Source organism: Ptychodera flava (genome assembly GCF_041260155.1).
Source record: "Ptychodera flava strain L36383 chromosome 23 unlocalized genomic scaffold, AS_Pfla_20210202 Scaffold_23__1_contigs__length_28996876_pilon, whole genome shotgun sequence".
NCBI lineage: Eukaryota > Metazoa > Hemichordata > Enteropneusta > Ptychoderidae > Ptychodera > Ptychodera flava.
In genome coordinates this window covers 6,076,195-6,098,751 of record NW_027248277.1, presented here as the reverse complement: position 1 = coordinate 6,098,751, position 22,557 = coordinate 6,076,195, and the positions used below count along the sequence as shown (strand labels likewise).

The 22,557-nt window shown below is 38.2% G+C and overlaps 2 protein-coding genes across 2 annotated transcripts; both read right to left on the bottom strand.

The window, feature by feature from the left end:
- Window positions 1-550: 550 nt before the first annotated feature.
- On the bottom strand, window positions 551-8,203 carry LOC139124085 (adenosine deaminase 2-like). Its single transcript, XM_070690219.1, has 7 exons — window positions 7,885-8,203; window positions 4,566-6,149; window positions 3,918-4,045; window positions 3,381-3,580; window positions 2,631-2,788; window positions 2,137-2,339; window positions 551-1,580 (listed from the first exon to the last, which is right to left on the bottom strand). Exons 2-7 carry the CDS (start codon window positions 4,794-4,796, stop codon window positions 1,343-1,345), a joined length of 1,158 nt encoding a protein of 385 aa, XP_070546320.1. The 5' UTR covers window positions 4,797-6,149; window positions 7,885-8,203; the 3' UTR covers window positions 551-1,342.
- A 2,536-nt stretch (window positions 8,204-10,739) lies between these two features.
- On the bottom strand, window positions 10,740-21,131 carry LOC139124084 (adenosine deaminase 2-like). The gene is made up of 8 exons (XM_070690218.1): window positions 20,705-21,131; window positions 18,958-19,177; window positions 17,118-17,328; window positions 16,477-16,604; window positions 15,868-16,067; window positions 13,210-13,367; window positions 12,620-12,822; window positions 10,740-12,227 (listed from the first exon to the last, which is right to left on the bottom strand). The coding sequence occupies exons 1-8, from the start codon at window positions 20,994-20,996 to the stop codon at window positions 11,987-11,989; spliced, it is 1,653 nt and encodes a 550-aa protein (XP_070546319.1). The 5' UTR covers window positions 20,997-21,131; the 3' UTR covers window positions 10,740-11,986.
- Window positions 21,132-22,557: the final 1,426 nt, after the last annotated feature.

Sequence of the window (22,557 nt, the reverse complement as noted above, 5' to 3'; positions counted from 1 at the left end):
ATAAGGTGGTATCATTCATGAACTCAATCAAGCCATTGACATTGAGAAGAAGTGAACTGATGTATTGTGACACACAAAAAGTGTAAACATTGGACTTCTCGCCGTGCGTCAGTTTTTAAGGTCGACAACCCCTTATTCGACATATTGGTGACATATTTGATTCCAAATGTATTAATAAAAATCAACTAGACGTGTATTTTTTTTCTAATATCTTTAGAAGTCACCCTCTATCATACTGTAACTCCACGTTACATATCTAAGAGTTATCTTTTTATTTTGGGATAAACTATAATTAGGTCATCGGAGGTGGCGATAAAAAAATTAAGAAAATACCCAGAGTCTAAATCATCATGACTAGCTGGAAAGTGGTAAAGTTAATTGCATTCTGAAGACAGTTCACAAAATTCGTCTAACTTTACAAAAACTACAGAAAAGACAAACAGGGTATCGATATATGCTTAAAAAGTCCAGTAGAAGCATTTCTGACACGACTATATAGATTACTGATTTGATATCATTAGATAAGAAGGCAAACGGGACCTTTCAGCTTCATAATTCATTGAGTAAAACAGTCGATGTGACACATCAGCGTGGATTGACAATTTTCGCTGCGTCGCTTTAGTCCCTGTAATTTTGATATTTAGCAAACACAAGTTTGATGGGGAATTTTTTATTAAACAGCCAAGCATATTCACCGGACAATTTGATATCGTATATATAAAAGAGAAAGATACACTCAAGCAGTAAAATGCTTTTCTTTTGGATATTATGAACCACTGAAAGTACAAGTAAATTTCGAAGCTTGAATTCTGCGACATTAAAATGTATTTCATAGCCTTCACAAAGATCTCGATCACGAAAATTTATCAAAAATCTGTGTCAATCTGGGAACAAAAACAATCTCACAAAACTGCTTTTTTCGTAGTGCATGTATCGTTTTCCTGTTATTTGGTCTACCCTGTCCAATTCTTTCGATAAACCAACAACCTAAATAAAATGGAGTCGGTGTCACGCAAATAACTGAACCACTACCAGTGTAATGATTGAGAAAATTAGGGGCAGAATGCGCTTCGGAAACAGATATTTAGACTTTCAAAATTTTACAGTTCTTTTCTGATCGACAAATTTTTTCACTCATTTTAAAGATCTTTGATCAAAAATAATTTACTGTCTTGTCTTTACAAAACTCCAAAGATTTATATTTCGCCCGGGCCGCAGAGTTAACGCAGGGATGGCCGCCATTTTGAGTTTGTCGGTTCCTGATGTCTATTCTTGACTTGGTTAGAGTATGGCAGAAAGTTTTATGTCTCACTTAAGCGGTGCGTGTTACCCTAGGCGCTAACTAGTGTCGCAAACACAGAAAAACGGACATGAGAACCACAAATATGAAGCTCTGTAAAATTGACGAAGCACCATCTCCAAAAACGGGCGTACGTGTTGTTTGTGTCGATTCAGGTGGTATGTAATCTTCCCAGTTCGTTACATTGTACATCTCCAAGACTTGATCCAGAAAATCGTTCCATTTTGAAGTCCAAATATCGGTACATTTTACTTTTTGGACATCACTCAGACTACTGTATCTGAATAGAGAAAGTAGATCGATCGATCATTGATCAATCGATAGATAGATAGATAGATAGATAGATAGATAGATAGATAGATAGATAGATAGATAGATAGATAGATAGATAGATAAATAGATAGAAGATAGATAGATAGATAGATAGATAGATAGATAGATAGATAGATAGATAGTAGGTAGATAGATATGTAGAAAGATGGACAATCGATTCCATAGGTCATTCGAGAAATAGACAGGTGAATAGATAAACAGAAAAATAGATGCAATTAATTTAACTTTAATTGAGATAAATAGTTAGATGCATGGACACAGAAATAGGCACACGGAAAATATGTAAAATGGATAAATAGGTAAATTATGAAGACACGAAATCGAGTAAATAATTAAATAAAAACATGAAATAGGAAGCATTCTATTCTGTTTTCGAAGGAGCAACATTCTTTTGTTTATTGTTTTTTATCTGTGTCTCTACCATTCCATCTATCAATCAAGCGTCCCTAAACGTCACTAATCGTGTACAGTGACGAACATATTACGTCAACACAGCAACTTACTTGATCGAATCCCTTGTCAGCTGTTTCAATAAGCGTAGATCGGCTTTAGCACTGGCGATACCCATGAACATCTCGTAGTAGTCATGTGATGCGGGACTCGCTCCCCAGCATGCCCTGTTGTCTGACGTCACTACCACGGGATAACCATGTGATAGTAGGTACGACCCAGGATGGTTGCGGAGGTCAGGAAAATGCATTAGCACCTTTTGATAATTTAAATATACCGTGTATGAAATATAATTCCATTAATAAACGGCATTGTTTTGTCGATGATTGACATGAATTAAGAAATGAGTCGCTGGATATAATCAAGCGACTAGAAATCTTACACAGCTGCATGTTTCCTTTTTATTAATTCGTATGTATGTATTTATGTATGTATGTATGTATGTATGTATGTATGTATGTATGTATGTATGTATGTATGTATGTATGTATGTATGTATGTATGTATGTATGTATGTAAAGAAATACTTGTTTACATCAATACAAACCTGACCAGATATCGGGCTTATCTCAATGGGAATATCGCGATCTCTAATTTGCTTTAACACAACTGGATGCTTTACAGCTGCATAGGCATGTCCAATTCGTACGGCGTTCAGAAGTAGTGCGTCGAAAAGATTTTCATCCGCAAATGTGCCCTGCCAGTCTGTAGGATATAAGGGAAGTTCATACCGTGTAAGACTCTGATGTTTTTTCTCATATTTTATGTTCATTGTGTCAGTTAGAAAACACGCCTTTCTGTTAATGTTTCTCTGTCTTCATTTGGGTAATTTTTTATTTCTCTCTTGTCAAATACGAAATTTTGAAAAGCGAAGATTACTTAGAACATGTCTATTAGCGCTTCCTCACAAAGTAATACCGTTTCAGACGACAGGTACAGACGAGGGGTACCAACGGGGCTTTGAAAAGTTTTAGTCAAAACAGTTGTGAAATTTTCTTTTTTACATTGAATTTTTCGTTGATTTCGTAATTTCTGTATCAGTTGATAAGATTTTCATATGTTACAAGAATTCAAAAAAAAATTACAAGAGGTAGAAAGATGTTTTTTTCGTTTATCAATTGGCGCCCCATACGACCATTTTTCGGTTGTCGTGGTGCCGACCCTCTCCCTATGGCTCTCTAAATGTTATGTTGCAACATCCTCCTATAAGTTGAATACTTTCTTTTGGCAACAACATTTTCGTTAATTCACAATAACTGGCTGTGATTTTATTAATAATGCTCGTACGTCCACCTACTTGTTTCGCTGGCATGTAGGTAGTATGGTAAGTCGAAGCCCTCCTGCGACGGTATTTGAAGCTCTTCCCAGAAGTGAACCAGGGGATACGGTTTGTTTTCATGTCCAGCTACGTCGAAGCCGCTGACGAAATTTGAGTACTTTCTTTTGAGGTCCATGGACAGCCGTACTCTGCTTTCCATTGCCGGTTTGGTAAGAGCTCTAGATTTTAATATGAGATGTCATTGAGTTAGGTTACAATACACACTATTTAGGTAGCTTCATGTGGTTGATGATTTGCCAACAAGCTATCAATAAGTGTATGTATGTATGTATGTATGTATGTATGTATGTATGTATGTATGTATGTATGTATGCATGTATGCATGCATGCATGCATGCATGCATGCATGCATGCCTGTCTGTCTGTCTGTCTGTCTGTCTGTCTGCATGCATGCATGCATGCATGTATGTATGTAAAGTGCGTGTATAGCTAAATTAGTATTATGTGTTTCTGTATGTAATATACTGCATACATATTTCGATTCTGGATGCCTACCTCGGTTGACCGATGATGACTTTGAAGCCCATGGAGTCGGCATAGTCTGCCAGAAAAGCTCGGTTGGCAGCTTTCAATGTTTTAATTACGTATTCTTCATCTTGTGTTGTACCATTCAGCTCGTATAGCTTTGTCAGTGTAATGAAAATGCAGAAATCGTCACTTAATTAGCACTTGTACGGGAGTATAGACAATGGGGAAGGTTTAGTCTGACTAATCATGAGTTTATACTCTAACGATCGGAACAATACTTTGAAATTGATGTTTTTTATTTCCTTTGTGGCCTAGACAGTATGCACAAGAACACTTTTCAAGTTCGTATGAGTGTTCTGTTCCCCATCTCTGTCCGTCTGTCTGTCTGCCTGACCCACTCTCTCTCTCTCTCTCTCTCTCTCTCTCTCTCTCTCTCTCTCTCTCTCTCTCTCTCTCTCTCTCTCTCTGATCAGTTTTCTCTGTTTGATCAACGTTGAATTATTTGAAAATGGTATTTTTAAGCATACGCCGATGGTATGATTGATATCTTTTGGAGAAATTTCTTACTCTGTTCCTCACTGTCCATTCCCATTGCAATGCCGTCACCTCAGACTACAACAAGTTGCTAGGCTCTATATCACAACCGAAAGAACACATATGCACTGTTTGACTTACCGGTGCCAAATTGGACCGGACTTCGATAAATTGAACCCCGTCTTCGTGGAACTGTCGCAGACCTTCGTAGTAGCGATCAGCTTCGACATCGGCAAAATTCATTAGTCCACTATTGATCGCAAAGTAGTCAAGAAAATGGGTCCAAATGTTGTTCTGATCGGTGTACGTTGTGTGCGGGTCATCCACTACTATGGTCATTTTCGCGTACAACCTAATTGAGATAGTCGACATAGATTTGACAAGGTGTTGTGTTGAGTGAAGAATTCGAAAGTTCTTGATTTTTAACGACTTTACAGCACCATAAACAGATTGTTTTCACAGTATTCTTTGCTTTTTTAAAATGCATTTCCTTGCTCTTCTCTCAAACTGTTGTTTAAAGCTTTTCGACTCAGTCTGTGCGTAGAGATTGTCCAATATCTGATGACAAATGGATTTTAGTCCGGACTAGAAGAGTTAGAATGAAATCATGGTTTATTGTACACGATTCCTTATGCAGATAACACTATGAATTTGTTTTATCAATATAATTTCTTGATAAGAGTAAGAAAATTGCTATTTCTTTTTCCCTTTAAGTTGACTGTGCCTCGTGGACAGATATTCGGACTCTCAATATTCTTTTGGCCTACCACTTGTGGGCGTAGAGTTTGAAGCTTATGGAATAATAATATATATCATTGGTTGAATACATGGGTTATTGTGCCCGAGAGCAGGTTACAATTTGCCCGACGCCAAATTATCTCCTGCGGCATTATACCAGTATTGTCTCCCCCGGCATTATACCAGTATTGACGGTACAAATACAGTGATCTGATCGGTTAGTGAGGCTCCGTGGGGCGGTGTTTAGGGTACCGGACTCACTGTCAGAGGATGGTGAGTTCGAGACCCGGTAGGTCTAGAGTAACAGACTCGCTGTCAGAGGATAGTGAGTTCGAGACTCAAGCATCGTGTTGTGCCCCTGAGCAAGGCACTTTACTCCCCAATGCTCCATTAGGCAGTGGGTAATTGGTTCCTCATCCTGAAATTGGGTTCGCCTGTTCGATGAGTAATAAATAAATAAATAGATAAATAAATAAATAGATAAATAGATTGGTTGACACGTGAAAATAACTGTGGTACATTCGCAATAAAGCGCTGTTGGCACATGATAGCGTTTTTTGATGTTCAACACCAGAATTACAATATACTGTTACGATATAATAGCAATAAACCACATCCAGTGGTGGTATACCACTCGATTTTGACCAGTTCACTTCATATATGCACTCGCTATGGCTCGGGCATAATGTCATGAACTGGCCAAATCTCGTAGCATACCGTTGCTGGATGTGCATTATTTCTTCAAACATAAAATTACATAGACCTTACTCTTCATCAAACAACTTGCATTTGCAGCGGCTGCTCGTTCAGAAGCAACTAAATTCCAAGAACATTGTTCGTCGTCTGGTGGTGCTTCTTCGCTGAAACGGAACAACAGTATCCCGCCATTTTTGGTGTTACAAATATAGCAGTGAGGGCGGTATGTTACGTTCTTTACCAGCCAGTCTATATCAGTGACTGAGTCGGCGTGAAGATGTAAGCTAGCTCCTAGAGTGAAAAGAATAAAAGAAAAAAGGAAAAAAGCGACAAAAAAGGAACAAATAGAAGCATGGCAACTATAAACATTGCAATATGACGACGTGAAGACACATTTGCACAATTTGCAATGATACGTTCTGGCGAAAGCTGCGCTCAAAGTTCGTAGGGGGACCCATGTGACGGATATAAACAATGTATGATAGACACACTGGCGATTGGTGGAAGTTAAACCATCATGTTTTCCATAATGTTCATCGTAAAACTTAAGTGTTGCAGCTATGTTGACGTGATGCATCTCAACTATGCATGGTATTCATTGTTTGTAAACATGAAAGTTGCACATGCTCAGTTCCGACGACATCCTCCTTTAACTTCGGAGCCAAGCATCAAGGTTTGGTGTACTTTGTCCTACGATTGAAATTTCACAGGATTTTTGGCCTGTCAATTAGCAAATTTGTATCAACTCTAGCCAATAATCGAAAAAAATTGCAACCCGAATTAGTATGTCCCGTTCCGTTCATATTCTCCCATTGCAAAAGATGCCCCCTTTGTTGTCTAAAAAAGATCTCCATAACTTTCTTATATTGTTTGATATTGTCCTTTGACAAACCCTCGAAAAATCAGGTAACCTATTCTCGAAATTTCAAGAATAAACTGTTCCTTCCGCTGAAAATTAAAAAAAATTCCTCAACAGCCATTTCACCGCCCTCTAACGAGAGATAAAATACACTTCTGCTAAAACTTTGACTGCTAATACTTTTTATCCAGCGTCTGTGTTCTTTGTTCACTGCCAATGTTGAAATGCTTAATTGCGACAGCCAAAGTCAATAAATCTTGCTTGTGCCAGAGGCCTACCTTAAAGTATTACAATATGATACAAACGAAATCTCAAGCGAAACAGTATATCGGAATTAGTTTTTAGTCAGTGAATATTTCAGTTTAAATCAGATAATCGCGCCAAAATTTAAGTCCCCCCTCCCTGGTATGTGCAAGCAACAAGGTCTATTGATCGATTCCTGAAATATACTACGAGCGCGTGGTCAGTTGACCGCTATCAGTGACCCATATATGTTTGTTGACTGCGCATGCCATGACGGGCACATTATATATTAGGGCGTTTATCTGATTGATATAAAATATATCTAGATTGGGTGGTTATTTTCCTTCTTGATAATGTTCATTGAATGAAATTAGCTTCCGATATAATGTTTTGCACGAGGTTTCTTATGTGCCACGCTGTCATGCTGTGAACAGCGCCTATACTACACGCCACAGCCGGCCGTCAGTAAATGCCCGCTGTTTAATAAGGGGCGACTTCGAGCACATGAGTAACAATGTCACAAATTCGAAAAATAATTTAATGTGAATGCAACATATATTGGGTGAGATTATAGCCAAACTTCGACCATTTAATTATGTCATTTTGCATATTGTGCACCAGATTGACATCCAGACAAACGTTGCATGGAAGTTCGCTTGAAAATCTTTAAACAACAAACGTAAATAGGTCAGTATTCTTGAAATGACCCTTAAATGACCTAAAATGGCGAAAAATGACAGCTAATTGTAAAAGCTGTGACCATGAAGTGATAGAAAGAGCTAGACTGGTCGTAATCTTCGTTTAAAAGATATGAAATGTCATGACGTTAGACAATGTCTTTGAATCGTGTACGATTGTTGACCTCAAAATGTCACGGATTCAATGGATAGTTATTGCGTAGATCAAATCTGTAACATAACTCACCTTTTGGCATCAGTTTAATGATTTTGAATACCTCACTTTGTTCGATTAGTGGCTTTGCCTGAAAGAAATGCATGTTGGGCGGATAGACGCTGGTGTTGACTCCCTTCTCGATTTCCTTACCCTTGAAACTCATCAAGACATCGTTCACCGCCCATTCTTTACCCTCCAGTTGTATCTGGCTTCCAGTGGCGAACGACGCGTCCTCAGCCAACAGTTCTTCTCTTTGAGACAAATACGAACACTGGGCAATTACTGGTAAGATAATAACCAGTGCGTTCACGAAACGGACCATGGTTCACCAAAGCGATCTGATCACAGCGAACCAACTTTTTTGAATTCGCGAGGGAAATCAGACGAGCGCATGCGCAGTGTCGTGCATTCTCACGCAGCCCAATCGAGAAACCAACATCACTGATAAGTAGCCTGGTTGCCACAGCGACATGGTTGGGCGATTAGCCTTTAAGCATAGACAGTAGACAGTATTGTCTATGCTTTAAGTCATGACTTTTGACCGTTTCTTTAGGGCCTAAGTAGGTAGGAAAACCTTATAGTGGAGATCACAAATTAGATAATTCTCTAGTGAACTCTTTTAACTGCACTTCATTAAGTTATCGTCGGACTGGTCAACTACTGGTGGTTAAAGTATGTTCACTATTCGAAATTCTATTTGAAAGTATGCTAGATACTTGTTTGCCTCAACACTTGTTATGTATTGGTTTTGCTGTAATTTTAAAAGCGTCATATCCGCTTTTGACATGAAACAAAGTCGGTTCGCGAAGCATATAATCTCAGCCAAACTATTAATTAAAACATCGAATATCTTTCTAATATCTTTCGCTACCCTTGGCCGCGTCGATTTTGCTGAGAGTGATACGCAGCGCATGCAGCGGGTGCGATGTACTTTTCCTTACAAATTTTATTGAACGCATAGTTTTCTGTCAATTGAATGCATATTTTGCCATCTTAATTTGTTTGCAAAATGTCAATTAGGATGATCGAACGGGCTATAGTATAAGAAACTACTCTTTGTAGAGTCCATAACAACATCCAAAGTGCCCTTGATAAACGCAAGGATTGATTTTACTCGATATATCTGCTGTCTTCGACACAATTGATCATGATATTTCATTACACAGGTTGCGTAACATTTACAGACTTGGTATCACGGCACGGTGATGGATTGGTTTAAATCGTGTTTGCGAGGGCGAACGCAGTCTGTGTGTATTGTGCCAGTCGTGTTTGAGGCACAATCTCGCGATTGTGGTGTACCTTAATTTAAGGTCCTGTTCTCTTACCTATTTTATTCAATCTTAACTCTTTAAAGATATCATTTACAAGCAAGTCAGATTACATGATGTATGCCGACGACACGCAATCGTATATCACTTGTAAGACAGATCGAGTTCCGAAAACTTCAATTGAGTTTTGCGTTGAAATCAAGGGATGGATGTTTGACAATATGCTCGCTCTAAATGATTATAAAACCGAAGTCATTCATTTTCCTTCTAAATTTACAGGAGTAGGCCCGGTTCCTCGTTGTGATATTAGAATAGGTGATGTCATTGTTCACCAATCTGACACTGATCGTTATCTTAGTGTCACGATGGATTCTAGTGGCAATATGTCTGTATATGTGTCGTCAATGTTTGTAAATCGGCCTCTTATGCTCTTTGGATGATTGGCAAAATCCCTAGTATACTTGATCAGCCTTCAACTAGGGAACTCACATGTGTATTTATATATTGCAACAGTTCACTTTTCGGCCTCCCTTCGTTTGAAAGCGGCAAATTGCAAGTAATTGATCAAATAATTCCTATTCTTTGTGACCTCCCTATAATAGCGTATTCGATTTAAAATTCTTTGTATTATTTTCAAAGTTCTCTGTAGTCATGTGCCATCTTATGTGTGTGAATTCTTGATTACAAGTTGCACCAGCCACGTCTTGCGTACATACAACTGGGGAAATCAAGTTACATCCCATTGGTCGCACAGCTTACAATAGGAATAGAACTTTATCAATTTGTCAGTCCCGTTTGTGGAATTCTTTACCATCACACCTTTATGCACTTCATTCACTTGATAATTTTAAGGTCGGGTGAAAAACTTGCTTTTTAAAGTCACTTTATACATGAGTTGTCTATGCTCATTTATTTTAACTGTTTCATGATTTCTATAAGTTACATGTTTATCGAACATATTTTGGTTGCCATGTTTCACTTTTACTAGAGGTTAATGCTTGCCATCTCTGATTTTACGTTCAGAATATATTTCAATTAATAACTATGATGAAGAAGTATCAACAACACAGTTTTTAGCCAATTTCGTTTTGGTGGTTTGGTGGTGTTTGTGGGGGGGGGGGGCGCCAAAAAAAATAATGACTTGTGTTTCTAGTGCGTCAGTTTTTATGATCGACGACCTACTCCACAGTGGTGACATATTTTCATATTGTGAGAAGCTCAGCATTGCATATCTAAGAATTATCTTCATTTTTGGATAAACGATCATTAGGTCATGGAAGGTCGCGATCGGTTTTACAAGGAAATATTCAGAGTGAAAATCACTAACTGGAAAGCGATAAATTTTAATGCATTCTGGAAGGCATTTCACAAACTCTGTCTACCTTTACAAAAACTAAACAAAGACAAACAGGGTATCAATAAATGCTTTGAAGTGCAGTACAGACCATTGCTTTACACAACTATAGATTACTGATTTGAGATCACAAGATCTTCAGATAAGAAGTTAAACATGACATTTCAGCTTCATTATTCATTGAGTAAAACAGTCGATGCGATATATCAGCTTAGACAGACAATTTTCGCAGCGTCTGCATCACTTCATACCAGTAATTTTATTATTTAGCAAACACAAGTTTGATGTGAAGTTTTTTATTAAACAGAGAAGCACATTCATCGGATAATTTGATAACGTATAAAGAGAGCAGAAATACATTCAAGTATAAATGCTTTTCTTTGGATATTATGAACCACTGAAAGTACAAGTTAATCTCGAAGCTGAAGTTTGACAAATGCCGTGACATTACGATGTCTTTCATAGCCTTGACACATATTCGATGACGGAAATTTATCAAACATCAGTGTCAATCTGGGAGCAAAACAATCTTACAAAGCTGCTCTTTTCATAATGCATTTATCATTTTCCTGTTAATTGGTCTACCTTGTCGAATTCTTTCGATAACGACAACCTATATAAAATGGAGTCGGTGTCACACATACAGCTGAACCCTAGCAGTGTAATAATTGAGAAAAAATAGATTGAGAGTAGAGTGCATCTTGGGAACAGATATTCGGACTTGAAAATTTGACAATTCTTTTCTGATCTTGGTGACTTGTTTTAAAGCTCTTGGAACAAAAATAAAATTACACTCTTAATTTTTCAAAATCCAATATTCATTTTTTCCGCGTAGAGTTAATGGCGGCCATTTCGAATGAACTTTTGACTGTGAACCCTGATTTATATTCTCATTTGGTAAGAGTATTGCTGAAAGTTTCATGAGAGAAAAGTTCAAGTCTTTCACTGTCGAGGCGCGTCATGCTAGCTGTAACTCTTGAAATTTGTTGACCTCAAAATATCTTCCTATTCTCCCCTGGTTTCTCTGAATTCTACCCTATGAAAGGAAATTGGCTTTTATTACATTCGAAAACCTTTGCTTTGTGAAACATTTGACAAGTAAATTCAAATTTTAACGGTCATTTTGATTTCTTGCCATTTTCAAACATTGTAAATAATATAAAGGAAACACAACATACAATGTCACAGTTGAAAACATTCACCCTATGATGCATTACAACTTTGATTACTCTGTGTAGTTTATGTGAAGATTTCAGTGCAGATATGCATAGTATCAAGGGTTTTAGCTTTTCGGCATGAGGCTGCGATGTAATGTTTTGGCAAACATTTAATCGCAGTGTAATCTTTAACTTGTTCAAAATTGCAAATAAAGTCACAACGGGTAGCTAATAATAAGTGTATAAGCTTACACACACCTAAATTAGTACATTCTCACAGACTTCTTTTAGCTTGAAAGTAAAATCATAAAAATAATGCTAAAAGATACAGCTAGTGGGGCTTTAAGTATTGACTAGTCGTGTCGCAAACACAGGAAAACGGACATGAGAACCACAAATGTGAAACTCAGTGAAATTGACGAAGCAGTATCTCGAACAACTGGCGTACGTGTTGTTTGTGTTGATTCAGGTGGTATGTAATCTTCCCAGTTGGTTACATTGTACATCTCCAAGACTTGATCCAGAAAATCGTTCCATTTTGAAGTCCAAATATCGTTACATTTTACTTTTTGGACATCACTCAGACTACTGTATCTGTACAGATGAAGAAAATCGATCAATTATCGATCAATCGATAGATAGAAAGATAGAAAGATAGATAGATAGATAGATAGATAGATAGATAGATAGATAGATAGATAGATAGATAGATAGACAGATAGATAGATAGATAGACAGATAGATAGAAAATGCATGTAAATGGATACATATAAATAGATATGGAGGCACGAAATCGAGTAATAAATAAATAAATAAATAAATAAACATGAAATAGGAATTATTCTATTTTGTTTTGTTTTCGAAGTAGCAAAATTCTGTCCGTTTATCTTTATTATGTCTCTACCATTCCACCTATCAACCAAGCGTCTGTGTCTGCCACTAATCGTGTACACCGATGAGCACGTTACGTCAACACAGCAACTTACTTGATCGAATCCCTTGTCAGCTGTTTCAATAAGCGTAGATCGGCTTTAGCACTGGCGATACCCATGAACATCTCGTAGTAGTCATGTGATGCGGGACTCGCTCCCCAGCATGCTCTGTTGTCTGATGTCACAACTACGGGATAGCCATGTGACAGTAGGTAAGCTCCAGGATGGTTACGGAGGTCAGGAAAATGCATGAGTACCTTTGAAATTAGTTAAAAATAGACCATAGTATTAAACGGAAAGGTTCTGCCAATTATTTACATGAACTCAGAAACGAGTCATCGAATCAAGCAGAAATATAATAATTTGATAAAGTTTCATATATCCTCGTTATGTTTTATGTATGTATGTATGTATATATGTATGTATGTATGTATGTATGTATGCATGCATGCATGTATGTATGTATGTATGTATGTATGTATGTATGTATGTATGTATGTATGTATGTATGTATGTATGTATGTATGTATGTATGTATGCATGCATGCATGCATGCATGCATGCATGCATGTATGTATGTATGTATGTATGTATGTATGTATACGTACGTACGTGCAGGAATACTTGTTTACATCAATACAAACCTGACCAGATATCGGGCTTATCTCAATGGGAATATCGCGATCTCTAATTTGCTTTAACAAAACTGGGTGCTTTATAGCTGCATAGGCATGTCCAATTCGTACGGCGTTCAGGAGTAATGCGTCGAAAAGATTTTCATCCGCAAATGTGCCCTGCCAGTCTGTAGAGTAAAATGGATGTTAAAACTAGTACGACACAGATGTTTTCTCATATTTTATGTTCATTGTGTCAGTTAGAAAACACGCCTTCCTGTTGACTTTCCTCTGTCTTCATTTTGGTTATTTTATTCCTCTCTTGAAAAATACGAAATTTTGAAATGCCAAGATGACTCAGGACATATCTGTTTGTGCTTCATCATAAAGTACATTCAAGAAACAACGTTCAAGGCGACAGATACAGACGACAGGTGCAATCGGGGCTTTGAAGAAATTTTGTTCAAAATAATAGTATTTTTCCCCTTTTTTACGTTTTTTTTCCGATGATGAAATTTTCAATGTAATTTTTCACGGGAATAAAAATAATTCTTACAGGAGGCAGAAAGATATTATTTTCGCTTGTGTTCTGCGCCCTCAGCGACCATTTTTCAGATGTCTTGGTGCGGAAAGTTTTGGCGAGATAAAAAAGAATACCACCAATCTTTGATCACCAATCTTTGTTAAACGACACATTTAATTCTCTTCAGGTTTGAATTTGTTCCCTTTGTAGAATTTGCCTCGCGGACAGATATTCGGACTATCAGTTTTTTATAATAGCTTTCTGATACACCACTCACTTGTGGGGGGGGGGGGGCTCATTTTGAAACCGATAAAATTTAGAGTACATAAATAATTCAGTCAATTCTGTTGTTTTTACCATAATTCCATACAAAACTTTTATAAACTTTGACACCCCAACCATTAAATGTAAAAGTTGATTTCCCGAAAAAACTGCCTTATAAAAGTCATTCCCCCTCCTATTTCCACCGACCGCCCTCCCCCAGTGTCCGCTCGCATGGGTTGTTAGTTCGACTACAGTCCCTCACTAACAAAGGAGCATCAAGCTGCTGGGACAAAGACCTTGGCAAACGAAGGTTGGATGTCCCTCCCCTTAAAAAACGAATGCTGCCTAATAGGTAAAAAAACGGCACACAAAATTAGTATGGGAGCCAAACGAACAATATAAACAAGGTAAGTCAATTATTGATGAAAGTTTGTCATAATTCACATCGTAAGGAAGCTGTCATTATTTACGGCATGGGGGTCACTCAAAAAAATGAAAACTACAAGGGGAGGCTGCTCAAAATGTGAAGAGGAAGAAGGGGGTACTCAATCTTTTGTGCAAAATAAATTGAAACACCTCTCAAATTGTACCGTTGCACACATCAATTTCTCAAAATGTTTGATGCGAGAGGGGGGGACGCCCGCCTCTCGTGTTCAGCCCCTTGGGGTGTTCTAACAGTATTACTAGTAAAAACAAATTGAAAACACCTTTCAGATAGCACCAGACTGCACCATTACACACATCATTCACTCAAATTTTTCACAGGATCTAGAACAAAAGTGAACTTGTGAATTCATCATTTGTTATTACAGAAACATATTTTAATTGGCTTTAGGCTTTTCATTGGAACCTGGCACCTTGAGAAATGACACAAGAAGGTCTCAGATTTTGCATTCCTGCATATTCTTTGGTCTTCAATCTCTGGCAAAACTGAGAACTGTTTTGTTACAAAATGTATTGTCATTGTTTGGCTGTTGAATATTGTGACTCAAACACTGATCATGCAAAAAATTGTAATAAAACTATCAGTGTTTTTACCGAGTGCAAAATAAATTGAAACACCTCTCAGATTTCAACATTACACACATCAATTTCTCGAAAACTGCGATGCGAGAGGGGGCACCCCCTTTCGTGCTCTCCCCTTTGGGTATTGCAACAGTTTTACTCAGTAAAAAGGCAAATGAAAAACACCTTTAAGATTGCACCAGACTGCACCATTGAACACATCAATTTCTCAAAAATTTCAACGCATGATAGGAGACACCCCCTCTTACACTATCCCCCTCAGCCTCTCCCCTGTTCTCGCCATGTACTTTCAAATTCTGCCCAATCACATATCCTAGTGAAAACCCTGTCATGATACCCATCCAAATCAAACATTATTATATAGTTGGATAGTAGTTATAGCATGAGCTTTTTATATCTGTATCTTGTTGTCACTTTGAATTCCTTTTGTTGGTTTCACCTGTTTTAATCCTCATGAGATAACCGATAATAATCTAGCAAGTTACATCAGGATTTAAAAGGTCTTTACTATTGCTGCATTTTTGTAAATGTTACAAATTCATGTATTTGTATTCAACTCTTCTAAGGGGGGCAGTCAAAATTTCTTAGTTAGAGAGGAGGGTTACTCAAATTCATCATGGTTGACAAGAGGGGGGTTACTTGAAATTTCGGAGTTTCCGATGAAATGCTCAGACCCCCCCCCAGGCCATAAATAATGAAAGCTCCCTAAAATATAAATGTTACAGGTGCAGTACGACGAACCTCTCCCTTTAGCTCTCTAAAAGTCATGTTGGAAGATCGTCGAATAAGTTTAATACGCCCTTTGGCAACAATATTTTCGTACATTCACAATAGCTAGCTTTGATGGTATTAATATTGCTCGTACGTCAACCTACTTGTTTCGCTGGCATGTAGGTAGTATGGTAAATCGACGCCCTCCTGCGACGGTATCTGAAGCTCTTCCAAGAAATGAACAAGCGGATTCGGTTTGTTTTCATGTCCATCTATGTCGAAGCCGCTGACGAAATCTGGGTACTTTCTTCTGAGGTCAATGGAGAGCCTTACCCTGCTTTCCATTTCCGGTTTGGTAAAAGCCCTACATGTTGATATTAGGTTTGAATTAGGCTACGATACACACTATTTAGGTACCTTCATGTGGCTGATGATTTGCTAAAAAACTGCCAGTAAATTCTAACCGAAAATAAAGTGTCAAAAAGATACATTTTATATGCGTATATGTAGGCATACACATCATACATACATGGATTGTATGTATGTATGTATGTATGTATGTATGTATGTATGTATGTATGTATGTATGTATGTATGTATGTATGTATGTATGTATGCACGCATGCATGTATGTATGTATGTATGTATGTATGTACGTATGTACGTATGTATGTATGTATGTATGTATGTATGTATGTATGTAAATGTGTGTGCGCGTATACGTAAATCAGTATGTAATTCACTGAATACACATTTCAATCATGGATGCCTACCTAACTTGACTGGTGATGACTTTGAAGCCCATGGAGTCGGCATAGTCTGCCAGAAAAGCTCGGTTGGCAGCTTCCAATGTTTTAATTACGTATTCTTCATCATGTGTTGTACCATTCAGCTCGTATAGCTTTGTCAGTGTAATGAAAATCGTCACTTAATTAGTACTTGTACGGGAGTCTAGACAGCGGAGAAGGTTTACTCTAATCAATTACAGATGGTATATATACCGTCGCGAGCGAAACAATACTTTTTAAATACTACATCGATGTATATGCCTTTCAGGCCGAGACAGTGTGCGCAAGAACACCATTCTACTTTCAAATTGTATGTGTGTTCGGTTAACCCTTCCCTCCCCAATTCTCTCTCTCTCTCTCTCTCTCTCTCTCTCTCTCTCTCTCTCTCTCTCTCTTCTCTCTCTCTCTCTCTCTCTCTCTCTCTTATCAGTTTTGTCTGTTTGATCAACATTGTTTGAAAATGGTATCTTTAAGCATGTACCGATGGTATGGTTGATATATTTTGAGAAATTATTTTCTCTGTTCCTCACTGTCCATTCCCCTTGCAATGCCGTCACCTCAGACTACAACAAGTTGCTGGGCTGTAAATCAAAGTCAAAAGAACACACATGCTCTGTTTAACTTACAGGTGCCAAATCGGACCGGACTTCCACAAATTGAACCCCGTCTTCGTGAAACTGTCGCAAACCTTCGTAGTAACGATCTGCTACGACATCGGCAAAATTCACCAGTCCACTATTGATCGCAAAGTAGTCGAGAAAGTGCGTCCAAATGTTGTTCTGATCGGTGTACGCTGTGTGCGGGTCATCAACTACTAAGGTCATTTGTCTGTACAACCTAATTGAGAAAGACGACATAAGCTTAGATTAGTGTTAAGAATACAATATTCTTTTGGCCTACTTGTTGGGGATCATTTTGAGTCTTATGGAGTTTACCGGCTTAGTTTTTTATTTCCCCCATACAGCTTACACTGTGACAGTAAATATAGCAGTAAATGTTCGGCAATTTGGTATTCTAAAATTTGCACGGTGATCCCCAATTTTTATTCATGATTTTGAAAGGGAATGGTTGAAAGATTGCTTAAGGAAAGTTTGAGCAAAAGTTTACGTCTTTAGCTTTCAAGGCGCATACTACCTTAATGTAATCTGTAAGCCGTTATAAGACTAAGCTTCGTATATATGGTGCATTGACTTAAATGAACTATGTTAGTTACGGCGATGCATTTGAGATTCATTATTTCGAGCAATATTTCATCTGATTTGTGTAAAATGTGTCACTTTTGCAAAAGTACTGTTAAGGCCCAACTTACTTATATTATTGTATTTATGGTTTGAAACAAATGCAGCTATTGTAAAAGTGCTTAGCGAAGTGTGACCATGGAGCGTTTTCTCTGACGATTTACGCACAACTGAGATTTTAACAACTAAGCAAATTAAGTTGCAACACAAATATGGCTGCCACATATATATGCGTGTTAAGTGCTCAACTGAGATCGACCAAATCCATTTCCAAGGATTGAAACTGTGACATTTTCGAAGACAATAAATATACGGTTTAATAACAGGAAATTCAAAACGGACATATAATCACACGGTTGTCCTCCACTGCATGCAAACGATTACCACTTTTAAAAAGTGCTTATCGAGTTTATCAGGAAACAAAACTTTTGATGTTTCATACACAAGATAACTCTGTATCTGTGAACATGGATTCGGTGTGTAACTTAGCCATAACAAACATGTGCTTTACACAGAATAATTATGTGTTTCATTTTTGTTAAACTTTGAAGAATGTCTCATGCATCGAAAAAATAATTCAGAATTTTCACAATCCAGGTTTCGCCGTTTCTTCAAAGTCGTTGTATAGAATCTCCCCGTATACGTAGTTTTGGTTTGATACCCATTCAACTTATTTTATGCACCACCTATCAATGTTTTAAACCGGGGAGTGGGTGACAAGAGAAGAAATTGATCGTAAATCGTATCCCGGTATATGAGCATTTGATCGATACCTTAATACGCACAGCTCCCCGTGGGGTTGGGGAGTGACAATACCACATAATGGTAGTAGTAGTGTTTTAATTTTGGCTAGTGTAAGACCTCTCCTTGGTTACAGTGTATGGCACGCTCCCTCCGAATCTTCTACGTCTACTGACGTCTACACCATTTTTGTTGAAGAGCAGGGAGGAAGGTAATCTGATTGTTTAATGGCTTTCACGGTTTTAAGGTGCCAAGACGATAGAGCACAGCACAGCTTTCTTGGTGGAAAACACCAAAGAGTGCATTAGTTTTGAGTATTATCGCAAAACTTCGGAGAGCTCGAGGTTCTAGACATTCAATTGCAACGCAACGAGACAGTCTCTCTCAAAATTTTCCCCAGACATTAAGCGAACACCTTTTAACCTTCTATAAACGTTTGAAATGATTTCATTGCATATCCTGTATAATAAAATTACTTAGACCTTACTCTTCATCAAACAAACTGGCATTTGCAGCGGCTGCTCGTTCAGAAGCCACTAAATTCCAAGAACATTGCTCGTCGTCTGGTGGTGCTTCTTCGCTGAAACGGAACAACAGCATCCCGCCATTTTTGGTGTAACACATATAGCAGTGAGGGCGGTATGTCACGTTCTTGACCAGCCAGTCTATATCAGTGATTGAGTCGGCGTGAAGATGTAAACTAGCTCCTAGGGGTAAGGAATAACAAACAAATAAAGCAATATAATAAAACCATGACAACTATAAACATTGCAATATGACGAGGTGAAGAAACATTTGACTTAGTCCTACGTTTGTAATTTCCAAACAAAGATTTTCCGGCTGTCAAATAAGCAACTTTGTGTAAGCGACTGCCCTCTCGCCTTTATTCGAAATTTTTTTAACCATTAATATTTCCCGTATCATTCATATTCACCCATCGCGAAAGATGCCTCCTTTGTTGTCTAAAATTATCCCCACAACTTTCTTCCTTCGTGCGATACTGTCTAGCTAAACCTTTCTCACAAATCCTCGAAAATACGGTTAACCTGTTCTCGAAACTTCAAATTGTCACTTAACAAAAGAATAAACTTTCCCGCCCGTCGATAATAAAAATATTTGCCCAGCGCCGCCCTCTCACGAAAGACACAATACACTTCCACTCAAAAATTCGCCTGATAACACTCTTTATCCGGCGACCGTTTTTCTTTGGTGACTGCCATGCTATATAGTCGACGAAACCACTTTTGACTTTATTGACTGCGACAGCCAAAGTAGTTAATCTTGACTGGCGTGTTTTAAAATAGGAATATTTGGCACAAACAGTATATTCGGATATCGGAGATACAGTTTTTATCCAGTGAAAGTGACCTCAGATATTTCAGTTGAAATCAGATAACCGCAAAAAATGTAAACTGCGCCTGTCGCATGTGCGGTCAACAAGATCTATTGATCGACTCCTCAAAAAATTAAAGTGCATGTTCATCTGTCGACTATCAGCGCGTGAAGTATTTGTTGAACGCACATGCCATGACAGGCACATTACATTTGGGGGGCGGTTATCTGACTTACTTAAAATATCTCTAGATTTGATGGTAATTTCTTTCTTGATAACTTTCATTGAATACAAATTGTATCCGGTATAATACCGTTTTGCACGAGGATCCTCATGTGCCAGGCTGCCACACTGTAAAACGCGCCTTTCACACAAGCGACAGCAACATAATGTACACAGTCGTTCGTCAGTAAATGCCCGCTGTTTAATACAGGGCGATGTCAAAAATCGAAAAATAATTGAATGTGAATGCAACGTCAATATTGGGTGAGATCATAGTCAAACTACGACCATTTCATTACGTCACTTTGCATATTGTGCACGATTTGTTTTACTTGTTATACTTTATAGATTGACATCCTAATAATATATCAGTTGACATTCTGAAAGACGCTGAATGTAAGTTCGCTTGAAAATCTTTAAACGACAAAAGTAATTAAGTTATTGTCGTTCTCGAAATAACCTTGAAATGACCTTAAAATTTGTCGGAAAAAATAACAACTATTCCTAACAGATGGGGCAATGAAGTGATACAATGAGCTAGATTAATGGTATGTTTAGATTAAAAGAAATGAAATGTCATAAGACGTCTTTGGGTTGCGTAGCCTACAATTGTTGACCTCAAAATGTCATGGATTCAACCGATAGTTATTTCGTAGACCACAACTGTAACATAACTCACCTTTTGGCATCAGTTTAATGATTTTGAATACCTCACTTTGTTCGATTAGTGGCTTTGCCTGAAAGAAATGCATGTTGGGCGGATAGACGCTGGTGTTGACACCCTTCTCGATTTCCTTACCCTTGAAACTCATCAAGACATCGTTCACCGCCCATTCTTTGCCCTCCAGTTGTATCTGGCTTCCAGTGGCGAACGACGCGTCCTCAGCCAACAGTTCTTCTCTTTGAGACAAATGCGAACACTGGGCAATTACTGGTAAGATGAGAACCAGTGCGTTCACGAAACGGCCCATGGTTTGACAAGAGATCTGATCACAGCGAACCAACTTTTTGAGTTCACAAAGGAAATCAGACGAGCTCAGTGTCGTGCATTCTCACGCAGCCCAATCGAGAAACCAACGTCACTGATAAGTTGCCTGGTTGCCACTGACAGCGACATGGTCGGGCGATTAGCCTTTAAGTCATGACTTTTGACCATTTCTTTAGGGTCTAAGTAGGTTGGAAAACCCTATAGTGGATAATTCTATAGTGAATTCTTCTAACTGCCCTTCAATAATTTATCGTCGGACTGGTCAACTACTGGTGTTTAAAGTATGTTTACAATTCGAATTTCTATTTGAAAGTATGCCAGATACTTGTTTGCCTTGAGACTTGTTATGTATTGGTTTTGCTGCACTTTTAAAAGCGGCATATCCATTTCCACACGAAACAAACTCGGCTCGCGAAGCATATCATCTTAACCTAACTGCAAATTAAAACAGCGAATATCTTTCTGATGTCTTTCGCGACCCTTGGCTGCGTCGATTTTGCATCGCGGGTGATACACAGCGCATGCAGCGGGTGCGATGTACTTTTCCTTTCAAAGCTTATTGAACGCATAGTTTTCTGTCAATTGAATGCATATTTTGCCATGATAATTTGTTTGCAAAATGTCAATAAGGATGATTGAACAAGCTAGGGGTACAGACACTGCTCTTGTAAGAGTCCATAACAACATCCTATGTGCCCTTGATAGACGCAAGGATGGATTTTACTCAATCTATCTGCTGCCTTCGACACGATTGGTCATGATATTTCTTACAGGTTGTGTAACAATTATAGATTTGATATCATGGGGACGGTGTTGGATTGGTTTAAATCGTATTGGCGGGGGCGAACGAAGTCTGTGTGTGTTTGGTCAGTCGTGTTTGAGGTACAATCTCGCGATTGTGATGTACCTCAAAGTTCTATTCTCGGACCTATTTTATTCAATCTTAACTCTCTAAGGATATCATTTTCAAGCATAAGTTAGATTACATGATGTATGCTGATGACACGCAATCGTATATGACTTGTAAGACAGATCGAGTTCCGACAACTTCAATTGAGCTTTGCGTTTAACTTAATAAAATCAAGGGATGGAAGTGGGACAACAACGCTTTCAATGATGGTAAACACATTTTTTTCATTTTTGCTTCTAAATTCTGGGCCCGTTTCCTCGTTGTGGTATTCGAATATAGGTGATGTCATTGCTCACCCATCTGACACAGTTCGCAATCTTGGTGTCGCTATGGATTCCAGGGACAGTATGTCAGCCTATGTTCAACTTGTCAATGTCTGTAAATCAGCCTCTCATGCTCTTTGGAGGACATGTAAAATCTGTAATAGATCAGCCTTCAACTGAGAAACTCAAAATACATGCATTCATTACATTGCAACAGTTTACTTTTCGGCCTCCCTTTATTTCAAATACACACCTTGCAAACAATTGATCACATAACTCCCATTTTTCGTGACCTGCATTGGCTCCCTATTTCAATAACGTGTCCGATTTTAAATTCTTTGTATAACTTTCACAGTTCTCTGTAGTCGTGT

Bases quoted from the DNA above. Each gene is read 5' to 3' on its own strand.
- LOC139124085 (XM_070690219.1), bottom strand. From the start codon at position 4,796: ATGTCGACTATCTCAATTAGGTTGTACGCGAAAATGACCATAGTAGTG. The intron at 3,581-3,917 runs GTAGGCATCCAG...ATTAAAATCTAG, and splicing joins GTCATCATCGGTCAACCGAG to AGCTCTTACCAAACCGGCAA. The intron at 1,581-2,136 runs GTAAGTTGCTGT...TTCTCTATTCAG, and splicing joins CTGACAAGGGATTCGATCAA to ATACAGTAGTCTGAGTGATG.
- LOC139124084 (XM_070690218.1), bottom strand. From the start codon at position 20,996: ATGGGCCGTTTCGTGAACGCACTGGTTCTCATCTTACCAGTAATTGCC. The intron at 17,329-18,957 runs GTAAGGTCTAAG...TTTCTCAATTAG, and splicing joins GCCAGTTTGTTTGATGAAGA to GTTGTACAGACAAATGACCT. The intron at 16,068-16,476 runs GTAGGCATCCAT...ATCAACATGTAG, and splicing joins GTCATCACCAGTCAAGTTAG to GGCTTTTACCAAACCGGAAA.